This window comes from Lissotriton helveticus, chromosome 4_2 (assembly GCF_964261635.1).
Source record: "Lissotriton helveticus chromosome 4_2, aLisHel1.1, whole genome shotgun sequence".
NCBI lineage: Eukaryota > Metazoa > Chordata > Amphibia > Caudata > Salamandridae > Lissotriton > Lissotriton helveticus.
In genome coordinates this window covers 131,309,363-131,335,482 of record NC_136064.1, presented here as the reverse complement: position 1 = coordinate 131,335,482, position 26,120 = coordinate 131,309,363, and the positions used below count along the sequence as shown (strand labels likewise).

At 40.1% G+C, this 26,120-nt stretch overlaps 1 protein-coding gene across 1 annotated transcript in view; it reads left to right on the top strand.

Moving 5' to 3' along the window:
• LOC144751975 (nicotinamide N-methyltransferase-like) overlaps positions 1–26,120 on the top strand; it is an 84,823-nt gene that overhangs the window by 14,972 nt on the left and 43,731 nt on the right. The window contains exon 2 of the mRNA XM_078639934.1: positions 4,068–4,275. Within this exon, the coding sequence (XP_078496060.1) occupies positions 4,068–4,275 (208 nt within the window). The remainder of the gene's footprint in view (positions 1–4,067; positions 4,276–26,120) is intronic.

Below are 26,120 nucleotides of genomic sequence, written 5' to 3'. Positions count from 1 at the left end.
CATGGATTTAGACAAATGACCCCTTTCTGAATTTAGAATTGTGTCTACTTTTCGAAAATGTATAGCTTTCCATGATCCATTATTGCTTTCAAACTCATTTCTACCATTAACTGGAAGGAGGTTGAAAGCTCTAAAAATAGCAAAAATAGGCTATGTCCCAGAAAAATGCCAAAACTGTGTGAAAAATGTTGGTTCTCTGAGAAAAGACTGTCATTCCCTAAAAGCTGAGAAATGGAGATTTCAGCCCCACACACCCTTTTTTGATAACATTTGCAGGGAAAAACCCAGAGACTTTCATTTGCAGCTCGTTTTTCCCATTTTTCTGAAAAAAAAACTAAAATGTCACTGTATTTTGCTTAATTTCTGGGACCCCTCCAAGGGAATCCACAAACCCTGGGCATCTTTAGAATCCACATGATGTTGGAAGAAAAGGACGCAAATTTGGCATGGATACCTTATGTGGTCAAAAAGTTACAGGGGCCTAAGCGCGCACTACCCCAAATCGCCAAAAAAAGGCTTAGCACAGGAGGGGAAAAGGCCTAGCAGCGAAGGGGTTAACATTCCATGAGATAAGTCTTAAAGCCATTTACAATACAATAATTCATTCTGCAATATTAAAACAAGCAATAATAACTAGTATTTTCAGACAAAAATATAAATATGCTAAAACATAACCCTGAAGGTGTAGTAACATATCAAATAGATTGCATATAAGACAAACATTGAAGTTAGAGAAAAAAGAAAGCGAGGGAAAGAGACTAGAAGACAGGGAGAAAGAAATAGAAAAGTTGAAGAACAAAATGAGGGTGGAAAGGATGAAGAAAGAGGTATAGGAACCTGATAAAAACCTTCCAAAGAGAGAAAATAGAAGGAGAAGAAATAAAAGAAATAAGGCACAAAAAGAAGAAAGAGACATAAACCATATATAAAGTAGAAAAATTACATACCAGAAAAAACACACAAAAAGTGAGGGTGGTAGAGGCACATAAGGGAAATGGTACAACAACTGAAGCTCTAGGAATGGATTCAGGAGGAAAGAGGTGCATCATCAGATGTACAAAGAGTCACATGTATGACTCATGAAGAAGGCAGTACCTAATAAATGAAGGAGAAACAAGTTATACAAATGTTAACAAAGACAATACATGAAATACATAACTAGGACTGCATTATTTATTGACATCTTTGTAAAATAAAATAAACAGTAGATCTAGTAATTTCGATATCCTCTAGTTTACAGTTGTCCAACATCGCTGAAGAAGAGAATTATCTTCGTAAGACTTTGTCTTATTTTTATAAGTGACCTTAAAAAAAAAAAAATGAAATTGGCCAAACCTGGCATTGAATTTACCTAACGCTGGACTCATGCCCAAAAATGTTTTTCTTGTATCCGCTGTTGCCTTACCAAAGTCTTAGTAAAAGAAATGAGTAGAGCCATGCCAGGGGATTTTACCTTTGACCTTGACTGCTTGTAAGACTTTCAACAAATCTGTGTATTCCAAACAATACAAGATGACTCATCTCAGTTTATTTGAGGAAGAATTAGACTCTGAAATACGACCTAAGCAATGAGCACTCTGAATGTTCAGTGGTGGAGTTTCAGGAAGATCGAGAAGCTTTTGAAATTATTGAAAAAAGAAGACCAGATTAGGGCCCACAAGTCCCTCTACTAAACAATAAATGTGTATTCAATCTGCTTTTGAAGATGTGAAACTTGAGGCTGCATAGAGCGGACCTGACTGTTGACAGAGTAAAAAGACAACACTTTATTCACTTATTGAACAACCCTGCTCTCCTTATGTGATCATTTATCATCTAACTATTGTAGATGAATATTTGTATTTTCCATATATGGCTAAAAGTGCCAGAATTTCCTCAAGAAGTTGTTCCATAGAAATTGGAGGAGGTGATATAGTTGGTGAAGCACCGACGTGCTAGATAGTTTGGATGCAATTTTGAAAGTACGAAGTGGTATACTTGATGCCGGAACACCTGTTATTAGACCTTGCTCTGAATCCACCATGTTATCTTGGAGAACGCAAAAATGTTTAAGTCAAATACAGATGGCGAGGAATTGTTGACAGAACAACACGCAGGCTTAGTTCTCCCCATTCACAGGTAGCACTGAAGCAGCAATCAGCCAAAATAAGAAGAGAGCCTGATGGGGTGCACAGTAATACAGGTTAAATTAGACACTTTGTGTTGAAGAAATTTCCATCACAGTAAGGAAATATCTGAAAGTGCCAGGAGGAATCCAGAAATAATATAAAATACCTCAATACCACTGTGGAGGTATAAAACTGACAAACGTCAGTGCAAGAAAAGCATTCATTCACTAAACATCCAGTAAAGCAACAAAACATTAGTGCCCCATGGTAAAACGGATATGCTGCTATTTATTTTGTGGAGAAACAACCTAGCAGCAAATAACAAAATGGCAGACGCAAGTCCTGAGGAAATCACAAAGGCTAGAAAAAATATAAAATGCAGTTTTCTACTTACTGCAAACGTTGACATAATGAAAGCTAATGCTGACAGCTTCATCATTCAATGTGGTTCCTTTGCCATACGAGGAGGACATTCTGTGGGAGGAGGTTGAAACCTCCCATGCCACCTCAGAGTACTCAGACGAGTGACCAATCCCGCTGGCATCCAAGCCACGCTCCTGTGACAATTTTACTCCTTTAACAAGATTAACAGGATTGTTGGAAACCACTAAATCAGGTACCCCTATGGATCCGTCTCTGTCTTAAGTACTACAAATGATTCCCCCGCATAGCTGCAACTTATCTTATCATAATTTTAAATGAAGCACTTATCTTAGGGCACTTTCCAAAAGCATGGAAAAAACACTGGTGTGCCCTATCTTACAAAAAAGTCCCACGATCCAACTGAGGTTAAGAACTACCAGCCTATATCCTGCCTACCACTCCGTTCAAATATCTTAGAAAAAGCATTAAATGATTTTCTGACGGTCTTTTTGGAGGTGCATGATTATTTGGATCCATCACAACATGTCTTTGTCTCCTTTGTAAAGGAGGGTGTGAAGGGATGAAGAGGAGAGAAAAGAGGGAAAGAAGTGTGGCAGACAAGAAAATAAAGGATTTCTTGTTTGAAGGAAGTCACGAGGAAGCTGAGTGCCATCCTGAGCCAATTGGCACGTTAGGCATTTGTGCTTAAAGGAGGGATGTCAGGGAGATGGGGAAGAAGATTGCATATCATTTTGTGTACATATTATACAGAAGTTAGAAAAAGAGACTATGGGCCGGATTTAGAGTGTGGTGCAGTGGCATATTAAACCCCTGCAACCCCTGTAGTGCGGAGGTTCCTAGCTTCTGGGGGATCCTTCTGGTACTGTGCATGGATGATGGCTGAGAGCTCCTGACTAGTGCAGGAGTATTGGACCCCCTGTATGTACTTAGAGGGGGCCTCCTCAAGTTTTGTTATGCCACAAATTCGGTGGGCGGGTTACTCCATTAGAAACCTGATGGATATCCCAGCTATAATATTACAAGTGCCATTGGATATAATGCATACAGGAGGTCATCCCAGGGCAGATGCTGAGAGGGAGTATTGAATCATGTGTCCAAGGCTAGATTCTGAACTTGATGTCATTTCTCACACCCCTAACAAATGTATCAGCCTTTCAGCAGCGTGAGAGGGAATGAGTGAATATTTTCTCTCTTTAGCCCTGTAAAACTCCTATTGTTTGAAAAGGTGATATTGATGTTGTGAGCATTACAGCTACCAAGATATGGTCAGTGATCACAGAAGGGTCAACTTCTAACATTTTACTCATTCACATATCCATATTGCTCTCAATGCATCCTGTAATGTTTTGTGTTCAAGAATTACAACTTACAAATGTGATTTTTTTTTTTACTTTGTTTAATACAATTGTACCTTAATATTTTATTTAACTAAATTTGTTTGGAGATGGTCCTCAGACTAAAGTGTAATTCAATTTATATTTACAACAGATGTAACAGGAGTGCTCAAAGGTAATTTATTTTTAACTTCTTCAAAAAGTTAATCAATTATGCAGTTCTGATCATTTTTGTTACCAGGTGGTGTGAAAGGAGAGCTGCTAATAAACCTGTGCCTTGGTTCTTACGTCGAATGGGCTTTTCCAGCCTGTGAATATTTTACAGAAATTATTGTTGGAGCCTCGACTGATAGCAGCACCACAGAGATTGAGAAGTGGCGGAAAAATGAATCCGTAGAGTTGGACTGGAGTCATGTAGCAAAGGCGCTTTGTGAGATTCAAGGCAAAGGGTATGTGTTCTACACCAATTGATGTATTACGAACGCCTCTCTCAGTTCATCAGAACATCTAAATTGAGCAAAGTACACAAAATGGCAAATAAACCTTTCAGTGCAGAGTTTGTAAGTCATTCTAATTGTGTTCCACAAATTGGGGAGGCATAGGGGCTACTTGTTCTAGAATTGTTATTGAGAGAAAGTGATTATGAAGACTCGATTGTTAATATGGAATCAATGCTAAATGCATTAGGCATTGATGGAGATGCCTCAAGCTGTCGTGGCTTCAAACCACTATCCTGAGTCATCCCTACATTGCCACATGATAACATAGTTGTTTTTCATGTTAACTCAGGAGTTGATATCTATGAGGGATAACAAGACCCAGATAGGTGAAAACTCTATCTCAGCGGAAAGCATTGGAAAACTTGAAAAATTATACTTAAATTCCGACAAGGGGATAACGTGGAAATGATGGATATTCCATTGTATGAAGGTGAGAATATGAAACAGTTATCACAAAAGGAATGTTATGATACTATCACTATTGAGGTTTACAAGGCCTCAGTCCAAAGATACCCAGAAAGTCGGATTCAGTGGAGAGGCTTGGGTATCTCAAATGAATATGAATGTGCTTTCTTGAAGATCTGACTAGCCTAGGGTCACCGCTTTTTTATGTCTTAACTAAATTGCATAAGAGTCTAACAAATCCATCAGGTAAGCTGATAGTCTCCTAAAACACCAGCATTTTGGAGATCATGGTTATTAATATTGATTAATTTATCTCGCCCTTCGTGGTGAATCATCCCAGCTTATTGTAAGGATAGTGGAGATTGTTTGATAACATTTGAGAACTTTGAATGGTCAGACACTTATATAATGATCACTATTGATTTAGTGACTTTAGACTCACTACAACTAAAGGAGGAGTGAGAAGTCTTTTTATATGGGTATAGCATCATCGTCCCAAATAACAAGCTTCAACAAACTGAGGGAGGAAAAAGCAAGAGAATAAAAAAGTGCATATGTGTAGTGTATCCGAGATCAGTAAGTCACAGCACCCAGGTAAATCAGTGCTCACCTTACATTTATCTCAGATATAAGCATTGTAATGGTATTATTTTTGAACCTGTAATGGTATATGTATTTATATATAAAGAATATGTATATATATGTTACTAGGGTCCTCACCCACAGGAACAACCTGTGGCATGATTCATAAATGGACCCTCACAAAGACACAAAATGTGTGTGGTTGCACACACTACATTTTGAAGCGGAGTTCTTTGAATTGTAAATCTAAGTGAAGGCAGGGAGTGTGGGTGTATTAAAATAACTTATAATTCCTAATTGGAATTTTTAATGGTTTGAATTTGGGGCTTGGTGTCAATACATTACACATATGTTAAGTAGTCCTGAAAGCACTCCTGACGTTTCCTCCAAAGCTGCAAACTCCCAACTCCCTCAGGATTAAGTCAACGCAGTCAGGAAACCAACACTGACTGATTTAACTTTCCCCAAAGGGAAAGGGGAAGTGGACCGAGAAAACAAACATACAACAAATAAAGAAATGTTGTCTTCAGAAATTGTTTTCTCTTGTTTGTGCTCCAGGCCGTCAACTGTTTACTTGATACGTGCTTGCTTCTGGTTTCACGTAATTTTTCTGAAGTTAAAAGATTACCATCAATAACTCTCCAAGTTACCTCCTTAGACAGTGAAGATTAAACACTTAGTTACTGACCATAAACTCTTGCGGCCTTTGCTCACACACTTTTAGCTCTGTATTACTCAGCGTCAATCTCTAGACCCTTGAAAATAAGATTATTATCAGTACATGACCTCTTATAAATAAAACGTTAGTTATAAAACTGGTTAGTGAACTTAACAGAATTCTTCATGCAAAACCCTCGTACCTGAAGTCTTCTGTAAACTCTTCTACCAATGGGGATCTGCAATGGGATGATAAGAAGGAAAGAACAACCCTTCTCCACTGCTATTTACCAGTTTGCCCAACGTTTAAATCAACAATCAGATTTTTAAACAATTTGTTATTGTCCATACGTTAAACTCTCTCTATATACACAGAATTTTTAATAACATATTGAACAAGGTTTCCTTGACTTTGCCAAGGTTTACTTCGTCTTGTTAGACAAGTCTCAATGTCTCTTGGCTTGCTACAAACTTTAAAATGCACCAGTTCTATTCATAAATGTCTTGTCTTGCCAAGGTTTGATGTTCTGCCAAGACTGTGCGTTTCTTAAAACCTTTTACTTAGCTTCTGTCCCTTTAAAAATCAATTGCAAGCTATGTTGTAGTTTAAATTGATTTAAGTCATAAATAACCAAATTATGAAATATATATATATTCACTGAAAAAACCATAGGTTATAGACCATATATAGTTAGGAATTAGCATTTACAAAACCTTGAAAATTCATTTAAAAAACCATAGGTTATAGACCATATATAGTTAGGAATTAGCATTTAAAAAACCTTATTTTACTCACACAAAACCATTGAAATTCCATATATAGTTAGTTGCACTAACTATATATTGCGCACCCGCAATCCACTGCTGATGATGTCACATATTACATCATTCATGACATGGTCAGTGACATCACTGATGACATCACTGATGACATCTCAAATGACATCACTGATGACATCTCACTTGACATCAATGATCACATCACTGATGATATCATTCATGTGACAATACAATGCATCTCCTCACATTTTAATATAACCTCTGTTTCACCCAGTGTTAAAAACAGAGTATAATTTTTGAAACCATTGACACACCAATACTAGTTACTACATACGTACTCACTGATTCCTACGTCTACACACACATTCACTCATTCACCCATACAATCATTCATACATACAATCACTCATGTTTACAACACAATCATATGCACTCATACACCTATACAGACACTCACACTCTGCCACTCATCCATGGAGTTACTCACACACCTAGTCAGTCCTGTAAAGAATCAATCACACTTCCATTTTCTACTCTATACAGTTAAACATAGAGCACCTTACGTTTTCAACCATATACTAACACATACTTACTCTCTTATACAATCATTGATACAAGTACACATTGATCTGTACAGAGTCACACACCTCCCATCCAGCCACACACACACTCAGTCTCCCATGCAAATACTTGGGCAATCAATCAATAACCCATATAGTTACTCATATAGCTACTGATCAACACATGCAGCAGTTTACAGAACAACAGACATAATGATGCACAAATTAAGACAGTTTAGTCACTAACCCATGCACTCAGTGAGACACATTTAATCACTCACTCATACATTCAGTCATGCACCTACTAAATCCTTCGTCCAGACACTTATACATCCACTCATTCTTCAATATGTAAGACATATTTTAACTTTACAGAAACATAGTCACTGGATGTTGTCATCAGGGATGTCATCAGTGATGTCATTTGAGATGTCATCAGTGATGTCATCAGTGATGTCACTGACCATGTCATGAATGATGTAATATGTGACATCATCAGCAGTGGATTGCGGGTGCGCAATATATAGTTAGTGCAACTAACTATATATGGAATTTCAATGGTTTTGTGTGAGTAAAATAAGGTTTTTTAAATGCTAATTCCTAACTATATATGGTCTATAACCTATGGTTTTTTCAGTGAATTTTCAAGGTTTTGTAAATGCTAATTCCTAACTATATATGGTCTATAACCTATGGTTTTTTCAGTGAATTTCAATGGTTTTTTAATAGCAAATATCATAAGCTGTCGAATGTCAAGTACGTGGTAAGAATTTTTTTTTTCGTGTTTATGCACACTGATCTGCTTTGATTGCTGCCCCCCACCCCTCATTTCTATTAGGAGTACTCTCTCTTTGCAGATAGTGAAGGGTAGTTAACGCAGCCCTTTCCCCCTTTGTAATCCGTCGTGCCTGCTTCTCTCTCCATTTGATTGATTGTTCTCTTTGGTTCATTCTCTATTTACAAACAAGCACAGAGTCGCAATACTCTGTTTAGTCTTTGCAGATAGCGAAAAATCGTGTAAAAAAACAAAAGGAATCGAGCAAAATCAGTAGGCCACTAATGGGATCTCTTTTGACCTCGCTAAAATAGAAACATTAGGAACAACCTGTTGAAAATAGCAATGCGTATGTATATAAGCGGCGTTCATTTGTGTTCACAGTACCCCTTGTTGATTGTTTCAATCGAGCATTGAATTGTTCGAAGTTAATTCTCTTAACGATCTTCTCTACCTGCAAACGAGGAAGAATAGGAATATTCTATCTCCCTTTGCAGATAGTGAAGGGTAGGTAACGCAAGCCTTTAACACGTCGTACCTATTTCATTCCTCATTGATTGATTGATTGTCCGAACATTGACTGTTTGGGAATTAGTTCTTTTTGGAGGTATTCCCTGTTTGCAAATAAACGTAGGAAAATCTTTGCAAGTAGTGAAAGGGTACGTAATGCGGACCGTTCTCCCCCGTTGTAATCTGTCATGCCTATCTACTCCCCACTGATTGATGCACCTTTTTCACCCGGACCATTTACTAGAGATACGTCATCTGGCCCGACCAGAGAGCACCCCTAGTGAAAAGGACATATGCAATAATAACGAAGTGATCACTGTATCCTGTTAACAGAAACTTTACCATGAAACAACCTGGAAAGAAAAAAATAGGAAAACGAAAATCAGTAGGCCACTGATGAACATGAACTTTTATTAAACAACGAACAAAGAAACGATAACATAACGTAATGATAAAACCTATTAATGTCCTAGAAACAAGAAAACGTTAAAATATGCCAGTGGTGAGAGACCAGAAAAACAGTAAGAGAAACCAAATCACCCCTCGCTGTCCCACCGCCTGCCACGCCAAAAAAATCGATAGACTAGGGAAAATGCAAGTCAGTAGAACATCCACCCCCACTCTGGAAACTTCCAAGGTGGGGCAGGGTTCCGGCTACGCCCAGCCGGGAGCAGCCCATATAAGGCAGGTCCTGCTGCCACGCCTCGGCCAGGAGATCCTAACGTAGGGTGTAGCCGGAGGAGAGGCCGAGACCAGCTGGGCCCGGCCAGGGGATTGCCTTTACAACGCTGAACAGTTGCAGGGGGGGGGAATGTCTCCTCGACCCTCCCCTCTCTCTCCCAGTCCGGCCGCGGTGGCCCTTGAGAGTTGCAGGTAGTCCCGCCACATGCTCTTCCGGTCCGACCACCAACGGTCGGGGGGCCGAGGCCGACGGGATCCGGCTGCAGCCGATAAACCAAGAAACCCGTTCATGGGGCCAGAGCCAGGGGCGTCCGGCCGACATCCACCGGAAGCCCGGCCCGAAGACGGACGGGACACTTCTTTCTTTTATAATGGCTGCGACAACACTGGAGGGGGATGTCTTGCACATGCCTCCGACCCCCCCCTCGTCCTCATCGCCTGGTCCGGCCATAACAAATCTCAAGCGAGACGCCGTGGGGTGCACTGGGAGGGAGAGACGGTGCGAACAGGCCTCTCCCGCCTCCCCAGGTGGAGGCTTCCCAGCTGCACCCTCAGCGCTCCAGGCGGTGGCATCCTAACAACTACAGTGCTGCACAGTTTCGGAACGACCTAGATAACGGTTCTTCCACTGTGGCCATGCTGCAACGTCTCGCCCGGCAGGGTGGAGCCCGTCCGCTCATGTGACCCCGCGATCGCCGGTAGCTGCCGAACTCTCAAAATGGCGGTCGACCTGGCAAGAGCGGGCCCAACATAAAGAAATGGCCCGGTCACTGGTTGACTCCACCACCGTAGTCCTCCACGACCTTGAAGATTCTAGAGGAGCCGCGGGAGTCTCCGACCCCCGATGGGGAATGACTGCCATGATCGCCCGTGGAGTGACGAAACTGTATCCGCGGGACGTCGGCGCTCCCATGCTGGCGCCAGCCTCACTTTGAATTACTACAATCCTGCAGACCTTACTTCCGGTGAAAGCACAGTGTGACCCGGTAGGAAAAATTATTGCACCCCCTCCCCTTTTTGACTGATAGTTCAAACCACCGATCCTTTCCTTTGCCCTTTTAACGGAACTTTGGACTGCCTCCCCCTCTTTTACATTTTCTAGAGAAAACAAAACATTAACCACTACATTAGCATAGCAGTTGACACCAGAACTGTTTTCAAATTGAAAACCAACAACATCTTCAACAGAATCCTTTTTGTTTCTGCTGTGACCCTGCTACAGCACAGGCATTGTCCCCAGCAGTAATTCTGCAATGCCGGTAAGAATAGCTGTGGTGCCTACTGGACTCACTCACCCCCGCGGCGCCCCACGCCGTTTTTTGCTGGGCGGCAACTTACTAGACATCACTTTCGTGCCATCTAGATTTCAGCGCGTTCTGCTGCCTTGGAACTATTCGCACAACAGACCGCTACTGACAAGAATATTTCATTATTGGTGCTGTCAATTTCAATAAATCTATTGGATAATTAAAAAGAAATTGCCACGGTCTCTTCGTTGTTTAAATGTTTTTACTGTTTTTGTTTTGTTGTATATATTTATATGTTATTAAAGTTTTATATTCCTACTACTTTGTTGGAGTGCTATATATTTTTAATGTGACACATAATTGTAAAAACTTTGATGTACAAAGAGTCATTCCTGGAATCTTCCGCTTCAGGCTCGGTCCCCTCCCCAATCACAATACAGGATGGTTTTCAGATAGTAGGAACGCGTGTGCTGTGACGGATCACATCGGGTGTGGGCCTTGATCTACTATAACTCCTTTGAAGAGGGGTGATTCTTTACAGCTGGGGCCATAAACTACATCTGCAGGGCTAGCTGATAGCCTAGGACCGGCCTGGACATTCGGACACAGAGGAAGAGGAGTGTCAGAGGGTGCGGTAGTGAATAGGGCGAAAGGGAGGTGTCGGGCGGGCACAGAGTGTGATTCTCAGGGAAGAGCAGCGCAGATGGGGGAAGGTTTATTGCCCATGCATAAGACAGAGAGCGGTGGTGACCAGTGCCTGGGGGAGATGCTTACGAGGGTGAGGAGCCATGCTACGAATCGACAGCGTGCAGAGAGTGGGTCTGGTCAAGACATCTAAAATGGCTGCCGTGCACGACAAAAGTGTGGCATTTCAAAAAAGGCAAGATGGCGCAGACAATGTTTTTCAACACTTCCTCATTTCCTTCGAATCGAACGTTAACAGACGTTGGGGCATATTACCAAAGTTAAGCGATATTTATCGCTAACGATGCTTACCAACCAATTTTTTACCACTAAGCATCGTCAGAAATTATCGAAGATAAACCTTACTATTATCAAGGTTTATCGCAAATGCGATAATAAACGGCCGCAATGCATGAATATCGCTAAAAAGTCAGCGATATTCATGCATTACCGAGCTAATACTCTTAGCCATGTTATCCACCTCCCATTGGATAACATGGCTAAGAACTGCTCAGGGCAGGTGTTACTTTTTGGAGATATTCGCGCTTAGCGCGAATATCTCCAAAAGTTGGTAATAGGAGATAGATATCTTGCATGTTGTAATGCAAGTTATTGTGGTATATGGAACTCATACCATAATCTCTCAGGAAAGCAGAAACTGATCCTTTTGGGACCGCCTAAAAAGGCCTAGGGGGTGAGGAGTACTCTACTTTGCCCCCTTTTCACGTTCCGAACTATTTTATTTTACTCTCTTCTGTAATTACACAAAATACCAGCGATAAGATGCATCGGAGACACACAGTGAGAGAAAGGAGGCCGGAGATGAAGAAGACATGTCAAATACACATTGGAGATAATATAGTGGCAGAAGGGAAGTAAATATGAGTAAACTTACCATGTACTGAAACGTGAGGCCAGAGAATCTCTGGTCTCATCCCTTAGTTGGCACACAAACTGTTGTCCCTCCTTGAAAACAAGAAAGTGACTTCCATTCAATGTTCATTATAGTTCATATTTATTCCATATTAAAGTTCTCTTTTTGTTTTTTTTCAAAACTCATTGATGGTTTTAAACAATCATTTGCAGCGTTAATCTTTTAAGCACTGTCTTTCAAGGCGTGCTTAAAAGATTAACGCTGCAAATGATTGTAAATATGAACTATAATGAACATTGAATGGAAGTCACTTTCTTGTTTTCAAGGAGGGACAACAGTTTGTGTGCCAACTAAGGGATGAGACCAGAGATTCTCTGGCCTCACGTTTCAGTATCTAGCCTGACGTCGTTGGGCCCTCGACGCCACCTTGGTGAGCACCTATAAAACTACAAGAGACTTTTGATCCTCATTTCAACTTTTTCAATTAAATAGCTGTGCATCTATCCGCTAAACAGTTAAACTTACCATGTAACATAAAAATGTTGCACTCTATACTATAAGTCTCATTTTATACTACAATCACTTCGCTACAACCTCATAAATTAAAAATAAAAATAAATAATGTCTCAAACAATTTTTGATTTCTAAATATAAATTTATTCTTCAGAATTTTCTAAATTTGAAACAACTAGTAACATGTCCTCATCAGTAATTTCCTCTTCAATCATCTCATCTGGAATCTCCTCATTAAAAGTCTGCAATGATGATTCTTGTAACTCTATGGTCTCCAAACACTCGATAAATTCGCCATCAAGAGATTGATCAAAAAAATCATTCAAGTCATCTCCTCCTTCTGACAATATTTCATTATTGGTGCTGTCCATTTCAATCAATGTAGTGGAATCATTCAAGTCATCTCCTCGTGACAATATTTCATTATTGGTGCTCTCAATTTCAATCAATGTAGTGGAATCATTCAAGTCATCTCCTCCTTGTGACAATATTTCATTATTGGTGCTGTCCATTTCAATCAATCTAATGGAATCATACAAGCCATCTCCTCCTTGTGACAATATTTCATTATTGGTGCTCTCAATTTCAATCAATGTAGTGGAATCATTCAAGTCATCTCCTTGTGACAATATTTCATTCTTGGTGCTGTCCATTTCAATCAATCTAATGGAATCATACAAGTCATGTCCTCCTTGTGACAATATTTCATTATTGGTGCTCTCAATTTCAATCAATGTAGTGGACAATTCAAAAGAAATTGCCACGGTCTCTTCATTGTGAGCCATTTTATTTTGAAATTGCTTGCTGTAAATTGCAGAAAAAAATAATCACTTTCATTTATCGTTTTTAGTAATACATAATATAAAACTAACTTCATCAAGTATTTAGTATAACAGAAGGACTGCAAATAAATAACAGAAAACATTTTTCAAATTATCTTCAAGTGTACAACATAGTTCCCCTTACAAATTAACAACTCACCTTTTTAAAAGTAGCAGAAGTGTTAGTACTGTGTAAATCAAACACCAGAAATTCACCACCAAAAATTCCTCACAAATGTACCTCAGACAGTAGTATCACAAAATGGCTGTGGTTTCCTCTCATTTGACATATATACATAACCAATTAACTTTCATCACACACAAATACAAAACCAAAGTAACATTTTAATTGGTTCTAAATTTCAACACTTTCAAATGTGTTTTCCCCATGCAATTTTCCATAGGACATTTACATACGTCTACAGCCTGAATGGCTGAACGGAATTACACCAAACTTGGCAAAATGGTACATCAAACCTAAGAGGTCAGGAATGATCTACTATGCCCCCTTATGGTCATTTCCCCCTTCGCTTTGGCCTCCTCTTGTCTCTCAATCCTACCGAGGGACAAGATGGCGGCCGCTACGGACTGTTTGGAATGTTGACAGACGCCGGAGAACCAATCAGCTTCGCAAAGCTCCGTAACGCGAAAAGTACGCGAAGCGGAGCGCTGTTACAGATATATATCTTTTTTTCAACGTTAATTTCTCAAAATCCACTGGAGCACATATATTGAGACCTAGCAAAGGCACATCGGGCTACCAGTCCCTAATATTTTGCCAAGTTTCGTGCAAATCCATTCAGCCGTTCGATTATTATTATTTTGTTTTTTTTTTGCCCCGCGGGGCCCTTTTAAAACCTCCACATCAAACCTAGGGGGTCAGCGAGGATCTACTATGCCCCCTTATAGTTATTTCCCCCTTTGTTTTGACCTCCTCTTGTCTCTCGATCCTACCGAGAGACAAGATGGCGGCCGCTACGGACTGTTTGGAATGTTGACAGACGCCGGAGAACCAATCAGCTTCGCTTCACAAAGCTCCGTTGCGCGAAAAGTCCGCGAACCAGAGCGCTAACCGGTCCGCTGTTACAGATATATATCTTTTTTTAAACGTTAATTTCTCAAAATCCACTGGAGCACATATATTGAGACCTACAAAAGGCACATCGGGCTACCAGTCCCTACAATTTTGCCAAGTTTCGTGCAAATCCATTCAGCCGTTCGGGCTAAAAGTGAGGCCAACCGCCCTATGGAAAACTCAATGTTAAAAACACGTTTTGGGACCCCCCTTTTTTCTCGGCCCCCACTGGACGAACCCCCCCCAAATTTTCAAGGGCTGCTCGGAAACAAAATGTGCCATTTTCCTGAAAATTTCAGCCGATTCCGTCCACAAACGCCAAAGTTATTAGACATAGAATTTTCAAAAAACCCATAGAGAAAAAATCCTAACTATATATACCTACTGGCGACCGCCAGTAGGTAATATAAAATCTTACTGTCCCTTCTATATTGACTGAGGAGACTGGAGTCTCGAACAGCCTGCAGGCATCGGAGAAAGATAAACGCTGACCCAGCTGATTTGCCGGGGTAGGAGCGGAGCTTCGTTTTTTCTATGAAGCCTCCGCGCTGTCACACGTTGACGGGGACCTCCGACTGCCTGCATGCGCCAGGGAAAGGAATTGCGCAGTCCCAACTGTCTGGGCGGAAGAGAAACGGAGGTTCGTTTCCAGGGAAGCCTCCGCGCAGTACGTGGTCTGAGGAGTAGAAACGCCCGCAGGCACAAGCAAAGGAATGCGCAGACCAGCCGATCTGCCGAGGGAAGAGCGGAGCCTCCTCGCTCTGAAATGACAGGCGGGCAGAGCGATGAGGAGCGGGGAAATATTAAGCTGGGAGTTCAAGGGTTCAGGGCTTAACGGAATGCGATCAGCTGCGCGCTGTCAGAAGCGCTCGTCAGGGGGATTAACTGAGACGAAGCGCTGACGGTTGGGAAAGGCATCTATTTATAGATGCTTCCCCTGTCACGAGAGCCAGCACGAGCTCTTGAACCAATGCATACCTGCCACAAGGAGTTGCGCGAGCCCTACCCTCAAGGGGCTTACAGTCTAGACCTTCAAATACTGACAGCTCAATGAATACTTAAATAAAACAACAAGCATTGTCAAAAACAAATAAAGCTCTCTAGTTTCATTCCAACAAAACAAGATTTGAAATTAAATATAAAGTAATTTTAAAATCAGATTCACAATGCTTAAACTGCCTGTAAACAACCTGAGTTATGTAAGACGAACTGTAACACCCCTAACAGTTCCTCCCCCCAAAGGTCGTCTTACAGGACGAGGTTTATCAGGATGTAAGGCATGAAAAGACCTGACAATTCTAGGAGCATGAACATTCCTTTCAGGTTCCCAAGAACGTTCTGAAGGATCATACCCCTTCCAATCAACCAAGTAAAACAAGGTACCCCGAATTCTCTTTGAATCCAAAATAGCTTTTACCTCATACTCCACATGATCCCCAATAATCACAGGCGGGGGTGGATTATCAGGTCGAGTAGATGGTTCAAAAGGTTTCAAAAGAGATACATGAAATACAGGATGAATAGTATATTCATCAGGCAAAATTAACCTTACAGACACAGGATTCAGAATTTTTTCAATTTGAAAAGGACCAATAAATCTAGGTTTCAACTTTCTGGGACCCTCCAACTGAATATTCCTAGTAGACAGCCAAACCCACTGACCTTCCACGTAAATAGGTGAAGATCTACGATGAGAATCAGCATTTCTTTTCATAGATATTTTGCTTGTAATCCATTGTTTTCTAGCCTTTTCCTGAATATTCAACAATTCTGTCAATCTATCAGACACAGCAGGCATGAATTGCTGGTCCTCTGGTAAAAGAATAGGAAGAGATCTGGGATGTTGACCAGTGAGAAAATAAAAAGGGGAACAACCCAAAGCAGAATGGGTGGTGTTATTATAGGAAAATTCAGCCCAAGGCAAAACTTCATCCCAATGACCAGAGGAATTAGCTAATAAACATCGTAACCCCTGTTCAACATGCTGATTAACTCTTTCAGTTTGACCATCAGTTTGTGGGTGGAAAGAAGAAGACAAGGCCAACTCAATTCCCAGTTGTTTGCATAATTGTGACCAAAATTTTGATATAAATTGAGGGCCTCTGTCGGAAATAATCTTAGAAGGAAGACCATGAAGCTTAACGATGTTTGATAAAAACACAGAACTAAATTCAACAGCTGTGGGAATTTTATGTAATGGAATAAAATGTCCCATTTTTGACAACAAATCAACTACCACCAAAACAGTCGTAAAACCATTAGATTTAGGAAGATCAGTAATAAAATCTAAACTGATGGTATGCCAAGGCTGAGGAGGAATCGTCATTGGACGAAGTAAACCCATAGGAACTGCATGTAAAGCTTTTTGTCTTGAACAAACTGAACAAGATTTTACAAATAGCTGAATTGCAAGAATCATTTTTTCCCACCAAAAATGACGCTGACATAGATCTAATGTTTTATTAATGCCAGGATGCGCTGCAATAGCCAAGTCATGATTCCAATGCATAACTTCATCTTGCAATTTTTTAGTGGGAACAAATAATTTATTATCATGAAAAAATAAACCTTCTCTGACTGAATTTCCTTTTTGAGATAACCATACTTGAGTGTTAAATTTTTTTAATTCTACTTTCACAGACTCTAAAAAACTTTCAGAGTGAATTTCAGCAGCTATTTTTTCCTCAGGTAAAATGCTTGGTGGTTCATTTACAAAATTAGAATCTTTCTGACAAACTAACCGTGACAGAGTATCAGACAGCAACTGCTTATTCCCTGGCCGATAGGTTATCAAGAAATCAAATTCACTAAAAAACTGTAACCACCTCATCTGTCTAGGAGTGAAAGCCTTCACAGTGGAGTAAAACTGTAAGTTTTTGTGATCAGAAAATACTGTGATAGTATGTTTAGCACCTAAAAGATGATGTCGCCATTCCTGAAACACATCTTTAATAGCTAAAAGTTCCCGTTCAGCGATAGTATAATTCTGCTCAGCTACTAAAAGTTTTCTAGAAAAGAAAGCAACCGGGTGTAAATGACCAGAATTTGAATCCTTTTGAAGCAACACACCACCAATAGCAGTCTGAGAAGCATCAGCCTCGACGAAAAAAGGCCTATCAGGATCCGGATGAACTAAAATCGGTGCTGAAGTAAAAGCCTTTTTTAACAAAGAAAAGGCTTGATCTGCTTCTTCTGTCCAAGAAAATTTTCTCCCTTTTTTCAATAATTGAGTAATAGGAGTAACGATTTCAGAAAATTTTGCAATAAATCGTCTATAAAAATTAGCAAAACCCAAAATTCTCTGTGTATCCTTAATAGTAACTGGAATTGGCCAGGTTATAATCGCTTCTACCTTTTTAGGGTCCATATGAATACCTTCTGGAGATAAACAATAACCCAGGAATTCCACCTTGGAAGCATTAAATACACATTTTTCAAATTTAGCAAACAGGGAATGATCTCTTAACCTCTGTAAAACCGCTTGAACATGTCGCACATGTTCCTCAGAATTTTTTGAATAAATTAAGATGTCGTCAATATAAACTATACAACAGACATCCAATAAATCATGTAGAACCTCATTAATAAAATACTGAAAGGCAGCAGGGGCGTTGCAGAGACCAAATGGCATGACCGTATATTCAAAAAGACCAAATTTCGTACGAAAGGCGGTCTTCCACTCATCACCCTCTTTAACTCTAATCAGGTGATAAGCACCTCTCAGATCGAGTTTGGTGTAAATGCTGGAACCCTTGATTTGATTAAGAAGTACAGGAATTAATGGTAACGGGTATCTGTTTTTAATTGTTGCTTTGTTAACAGCTCTGTAATCGATACAAGCTCTCAAATCTCCAGACTTCTTAGCTACAAAGAAGAGCGGAGACGAGACGGGAGAAGTGGAGTGCCGAATAAAACCTAACTCTAAAAGCTCATCTAAATATTTCCTCAAATAATCATTTTCAGGCTCCGTTAAAGCATATATCCTGCTACAAGGTAGAACAGCTCCTGGAACCAGATCTATTCTACAATCATAGACTCTATGAGGTGGGAGTTTAGTTGCTTCAACTGGATCAAAAACATTAGCAAAATTCTTATACTCAATAGGGAGACTACTAATTTCCGCATTAAGAGTAGCACAAAAAAGCGGCATTACCGGATCCTTTGTCTCTTGATAGCAATGTAACTTGCAAAATGAAGACTCTAGGGTAACAGTTCTTTTAATCCAGTCTATCCTGGGATTATGTAATTCCAACCAAGGAATGCCCAAAATGACTCCAAAAGTCGGCGCATCAATTAGATCAAAGACTACCTTTTCCGTATGACCATTATCTGCCACTAAAGTCAATGGTTCGGTACTAAATCTAATCATTCCAGAAGATAAAACCGAACCATCAACAGCCCTCACAGGCTCTGGTTCTTTCTTGGCAATGAATTTTAAATTCAATTTCTCAGCAAAACCAATATCAAAAAAATTTCCAGTGGCCCCAGAATCCAATAAAACAGGAATACTATGTCTCTGAAGTGTAGTTAGAATAAAAACCATCCGAATAGTGAAATGTTTAGGAATATGTGTAGTAATATTAGTAACAAACTGAGAGATCTTAGACGAAGAATTTCTCAAGGAAACGACCTCGGCTTTCCTCGAGAATTTTAGTTTTCCGACGGATTTATCACAGAAGTTTCAATTGCTAAGACCTTTTTCTTAGTAGGTTTAACAGTACAATCTTTAGCAAAATGTCCAGACTTGCCACAATACAAACACAAATTACCCTTTCGTCTACGTTCCTTTTCTTCAGGAGTTAATGGCCCCTTAAACCCACCCGATAAAACAGGTTCAGCTAAAGTACTCTTGACATCTGATTCTTTTTTCTCCACTCTAAAAGAACTTCTTGTCCTTTCGTTCTTACGTTCACCCAACCTGTGATCGAGCTTCACCACCAGATCCTGAAACTCTTTAAAATCTTCAGGTAAATTAACTATGTGTGCCAAAGAATCTTTCAATTCGTCTCTTAAACCTCTATAAAATAAAGAAATTCTTTTTTCTTCTGGCCAATGAGTTTCAGTCAGAAGTCTATTGAAAGTAGTTATATAGGGGATGAGCTCCTTTGTCCCTTGACGAAGACTCAACAACTCATTATCAGATGCCTGAACCAAGGTATGTTTTGCAAACAAATTGGACATAGCTAACTTAAAATTCTGCAAATTATGAAGTAGCGGATCATTATTATCAACCAAAGGCATTGCCCAATTTGCAGCTACCCCTCCAAGATAAGAAATTATAAACGCTACCTTGGAAGTATCTGAAGAAAAAATTTGGGGTTTACACATAAAATGCAATTGACACTGACTAAAGAAGGTTGCAAATTTACTGTTATCTCCAGAGAACCTTTCAGGATTTGCCAATGGAACAGGGGTAGGAGTAACCACAGTGACCTGAACAGGTTGCCCTTCTAACTGATCACCCAAAGAATGCGACTGACGAACGTCAGCTCCAAATCTTGTCGGCGCTAAGACTGGTCTTTTCTCCTTAGAAGGATCCCTCCAGACTGAAAATTCTGCTTTAGTTTTTTCCAATTCCTGACGGAGCGATTGGTTCTCCAATCGCAGATTCTCCATTTCCCCAGTCATTTTTTGCACTAACTGCGACAACTGTGAAACATCCATGAGGGTGAGTTTGCAGACTCTGAAGGAAACTTTATTTTTTATTTTTTGAGGCTTCGTCTTCTGTTAAGTAGTCCTGAAAGCACTCCTGACGTTTCCTCCAAAGCTGCAAACTCCCAACTCCCTCAGGATTAAGTCAACGCAGTCAGGAAACCAACACTGACTGATTTAACTTTCCCCAAAGGGAAAGGGGAAGTGGACCGAGAAAACAAACATACAACAAATAAAGAAATGTTGTCTTCAGAAATTGTTTTCTCTTGTTTGTGCTCCAGGCCGTCAACTGTTTACTTGATACGTGCTTGCTTCTGGTTTCACGTAATTTTTCTGAAGTTAAAAGATTACCATCAATAACTCTCCAAGTTACCTCCTTAGACAGTGAAGATTAAACACTTAGTTACTGACCATAAACTCTTGCGGCCTTTGCTCACACACTTTTAGCTCTGTATTACTCAGCGTCAATCTCTAGACCCTTGAAAATAAGATTATTATCAGTACATGACCTCTTATAAATAAAACGTTAGTTATAAAACTGGTTAGTGAACTTAACAGAATTCTTCATGCAAAACCCTCGTACCTGAAGTCTTCTGTAAACTCTTCTACCAATGGGGATCTGCAATGGGATGATAAGAAGGAAAGAACAACCCTTCTCCACTGCTATTTACCAGTTTGCCCAACGTTTAAATCAACAATCAGATTTTTAAACAATTTGTTATTGTCCATACGTTAAACTCTCTCTATATACACAGAATTTTTAATAACATATTGAACAAGGTTTCCTTGACTTTGCCAAGGTTTACTTCGTCTTGTTAGACAAGTCTCAATGTCTCTTGGCTTGCTACAAACTTTAAAATGCACCAGTTCTATTCATAAATGTCTTGTCTTGCCAAGGTTTGATGTTCTGCCAAGACTGTGCGTTTCTTAAAACCTTTTACTTAGCTTCTGTCCCTTTAAAAATCAATTGCAAGCTATGTTGTAGTTTAAATTGATTTAAGTCATAAATAACCAAATTATGAAATATATATATATATAAAATCTTACTGTCCCTTCTATATTGACTGAGGAGACTGGAGTCTCGAACTGCCTGCAGGCATCGGAGAAAGATAAACGCTGACCCAGCTGATTTGCCGGGGTAGGAGCGGAGCTTCGTTTTTTCTATGAAGCCTCCGCGCTGTCACACGTTGACGGGGACCTCCGACTGCCTGCATGCGCCAGGGAAAGGAATTGCGCAGTCCCAACTGTCTGGGCGGAAGAGAAACGGAGGTTCGTTTCCAGGGAAGCCTCCGCGCAGTACGTGGTCTGAGGAGTAGAAACGCCCGCAGGCACAAGCAAAGGAATGCGCAGACCAGCCGATCTGCCGAGGGAAGAGCGGAGCCTCCTCGCTCTGAAATGACAGGCGGGCAGAGCGATGAGGAGCGGGGAAATATTAAGCTGGGAGTTCAAGGGTTCAGGGCTTAACGGAATGCGATCAGCTGCGCGCTGTCAGAAGCGCTCGTCAGGGGGATTAACTGAGACGAAGCGCTGACGGTTGGGAAAGGCATCTATTTATAGATGCTTCCCCTGTCACGAGAGCCAGCACGAGCTCTTGAACCAATGCATACCTGCCACAAGGAGTTGCGCGAGCCCTACCCTCAAGGGGCTTACAGTCTAGACCTTCAAATACTGACAGCTCAATGAATACTTAAATAAAACAACAAGCATTGTCAAAAACAAATAAAGCTCTCTAGTTTCATTCCAACAAAACAAGATTTGAAATTAAATATAAAGTAATTTTAAAATCAGATTCACAATGCTTAAACTGCCTGTAAACAACCTGAGTTATGTAAGACGAACTGTAACACCCCTAACAACATATGCACTTTATTATTCTCTTGGCTTACCCTCCCTCAGTTTATTGTAGTGAGTTTATATACTTGATTTGATCCTGAATTAGGAGTAAAAGCCTGTTAGTCCTTTTTAAAAACAATACCAGAATGCTTCTAGAGCATAATTGGATGCTCATTGAAATGATTCAGTATTGTCTTCAGGAAAACATGTTTGTGCATGATGGCTCCTTCTATTGCCAGAAGATGGCACTGCCATGGGCACCTATTTCACCCCCAGTTTTGCCAATTTGGTGATGGTCTGGTGGGAGAAGCGGGTAACCTGGGCAGAACGCAATAAGCAGAGGCTTGACAATATTTTAATTTGAACCCAGTACATTGATGATTTATTTATTTTATGGTTTGAGTCCAAAGAAAATGCATGCAAATGTGTGACAAAAATAAATCAAAATCCATACAATTTAAGGTTCACAGTTACAATGGGTACCGAAGCCATTACATTTCTATGCACTTTAGTACATCATAAGATCCCTGCAGGCAATAGCACTTTGCACTTTACTAGCCAACATCCTAGGGACCTGGTAGAGATTATACCATACTGCAACACTTTGAACCTGTAGCAACCTAAATGATTTGGAAAGGCAGACTAATGAGGAAATATTAAAAACTAGATGTTATATACCTAAACCTTTGAATGTAGCTGCAAAAAAGGCAAACCATTAAAAGGAGATCAATTATTATATTCTAACAACAAAATCAAGAATGAAAGAACACCACTAGACTTATAATGGCCTCTAACTCCTCATCCTTTAAAGTAAGAAATGTCATATGTTAGTATTCAAACACAATAAAAGAAGACTTGGTAATTGGCAGTGACCTGTCAGAGAAACCCTCCATCACCTACAGGAGAGGTAGAACATTAGGGTATTTCTTGACGCATAGTAATCACACTAAACTCTCAAGATGGACACTCAGTTGAACAGAACTAGAGGATTCTTCAAGTGCAGCCACTGCAAAGCTTATAGATTTATCTCAAATACCTCTAAATATTCCACCTCAGAAGGGAAAAGAAGGACGATCTTTCACTTCTTCAACTGTAACACAGATCACTGCTTCTATGTCATCAAATGCCGGTGCTCTCTTATTTATGTGGGAAGAACTATTTTCCCACCATGTAAGCATATTTTGGAGCATCAGAGAGCCATTAGGAAAACAGATTTCACATAACCTGTGGCATGACACTTCTTAGACCATCATGAGAGTGATGTGTCTAAGTTATTACTCTTTGCCTTATAAAGAGTTCCAGCTAATTTAAGAGGGGCAACAGGGAGGCAGGGTTAAGACATTTGGCAATCCAGGTACATCCTGGATTTACACACTAAGACACATGCAGTACTTAATAAGGAAGAGGATATAGAAGTACATGTAGGATAGAATGTCTAATTATACTCTCTGTGTTACATTTACTAAGGGTTTATCATGTACAGTATTATTAAGGTATGTTTATGATATTTTCAAGATATTTAAGGATTTGTAGAAATCTGTTTCATGCCACTGAATTACTCAATGTTCTCAAAGTTAAATGGACTAATTGGGAGCCGTTTATTGAATTAGAAGTGAGATGTCACGTGTTCTTAGCAGCGGCTTTTACTTGGACAGATTATGAAATATACTTTTATCTTACTTTGTAGAGTTGGATTCATATATACGAATGTATTTAGAAGATCAGCGATATTAGTTTAGGATTAGGGCACTTGCCCACAATAATCCTTTGGTATAATGTACTAGGTATTTGAATGAACAGATTCCAAACCTCTTAAACATGTGTTGTATATATTTATGATGCTGTACGCAAGAATGACATATGAAGTTCTGGAAATAATACATATTTATATGTGTTAAGTGTAAACAGATATTTTTTTAGGCATATACAGGCTGCTATTAAGAGAGAAAAAATTCCTCAGGAGGTTTATGTTTGTTTTGCTTGGTAGGAGCTGATAGTTCCCGCCAAGAAAAAGCAATGACTCTGCTTTCAGCAAGCTGAAGCTGTCAAAGTACTCCCGCTTGCTGGAAGCAGAGTTTTCGTCTCTTTCAATGCCCACAGACATGCATTATCAGCAGCTCCCTGTATGTGAGAGCAATGTTGGCTCCTGTAGGAACAGGGAACAGTTTTCGACTGGAGGGCCCTTGAGGCTCCACTGGCGGTCTCCAACATGCACACTGGGTACCATAGGTGGGACAACGGCAGCCAGCAGAAATGGTCAGACCCCAGGGTTTAAGGTCCACAGGGCTGAGACTGGCCAGGGAGGGGGGACCGTGTAGACCCATTCCCCATTGAATTAAAGCCATTCCCTGGGGGATTTGGTTTCTGGGGCTGCATTGCCCACTCCCCACAAAACCTAAATTGGTGCCCTGGGCATGCACACTTGTGGTTCTTTATGTGGTTGCAGTGTAGAATATACACAAGACATGTAATCAACGGGAAGCACTTGCAATATATATACATGGTTGCTGCCCCAGTTAAAGCTCTACTTCAGTAAAACTCAAATGTTTATGACTTCTTGGGGCTTGGCAAAGGCGAATTAAATGTGTTATCTCTCATATACCATGATGGAAAACAATCTGAAATCCTTAATGGGGTTAAATGCATTGTTCATCTAAAATTTAAACACAAGAAGAAGGAGCATATAAGGGCAATGCACTTGTGCGCACAATGAGATATTACATGTAGTATCCACAATCAATATCTCAAATAACTTCCCTGGTGCTCAACTTCATGCAGCCCACCGTCAAAGCCACTAAGACTAAAATGTAAACAAAAGTAGAAGGAGCGTCTAAGTAAACAATGTTATCTAGCATAATAAAGTCATGCAGTCCATGAAGAATCAAAAAGGTCCATGCAAGCTTCCTTTGCACTTGCATTAAATTCTATTATTGTAGTATTTCATTCAACAAATCAGTCTTTCTTGATGATGATATCAAACATGAAGATATTCAAAACATTGTCCAAACAAATATTCCACAGCCTACGCGTTTCGTCCCATCTGGGATATCATCAGGGCCATTGTTAGGCTATCAATCGTATTTCTCCAGGTTTTGTTTTGCCCTCATCGTGTTATTGGTTTGGACAGCATTGTTGATCTAGTGGAATGCAATGTGATCAATAGTGACTGTGATAATTCCTGTTATCGTGTTTGAAAAGGTAACTTACCCAGGCAAAAAAACACAAATGTACTGATACAGTTCAAGCAATAACAGTTAAAATAAACAATGATAACAGAAAACAAGCACAAAAATTAGCATTTAGAGATTTAATTTCATTAAAATGATAAAAAGTGGTCATAAAAATGATCAATAACATGAAAAGAATTTTTTAGCAATTGATAAAAAAGATATTTTTTCATTTCATTGGGGAGTCAACAAATATACATTGTTTTATGTGTGGATATTCCCAACGATCTGTAAAAGAGATGGCTTTCGTCGTCTACGCGTTTCAACACCTAAGTGTCTTCCTCAGGACGTTACCATCTTGTAGCATGTGTGGTTGATATTTGGTATTGATGAAGGTATCCGTGTAATAATCAGTCTGTCCACAGTTTTTACGTCATCTGCGAAAAGATGTTTGTAGTGGCTCCTATATTTGGAGTGGATTCTTTAAAAATATGATGATTTACGGTAGGTTGTTAGGCGGAGCCAGAAAACTGGATGTAGTTTGAGTTCCAAAGAGAAATGGCCGCTATAGGTTTGTAAAAATCAACCAGTTTTATGACGATTTGTTACGACGGTAGTCCCGTGAGTTGGTTAAAGTGGGTGCTCAGTCGCTAAACTGCAACTGATAAGTGACTCAGGATACAGGTATGTGCAGCTGGCGAGCCGGGATAGGTGTTAGGTTGCAAGCCAGACGTGTAAAATGAGGAGCTGATGCGGCGACTCGGTACTGGTTGAGGCTGCACGCTCAGGAAGAGAGTAGAAGTACGGGCTTGATAGCTTGAGCGGGTGCTGATAAAGCAGCTCGGCGTTCAGAGAACCTCTTCTGCGTGGCGTGTACAGCTTCAGGATAACAAATGGATTCACAATTCCTGTTATCTCCTGGTGAGAGTAGAGTCTATGGTTCTGCCTTTTAAATACCCTAAGTATATAAATGCCAAC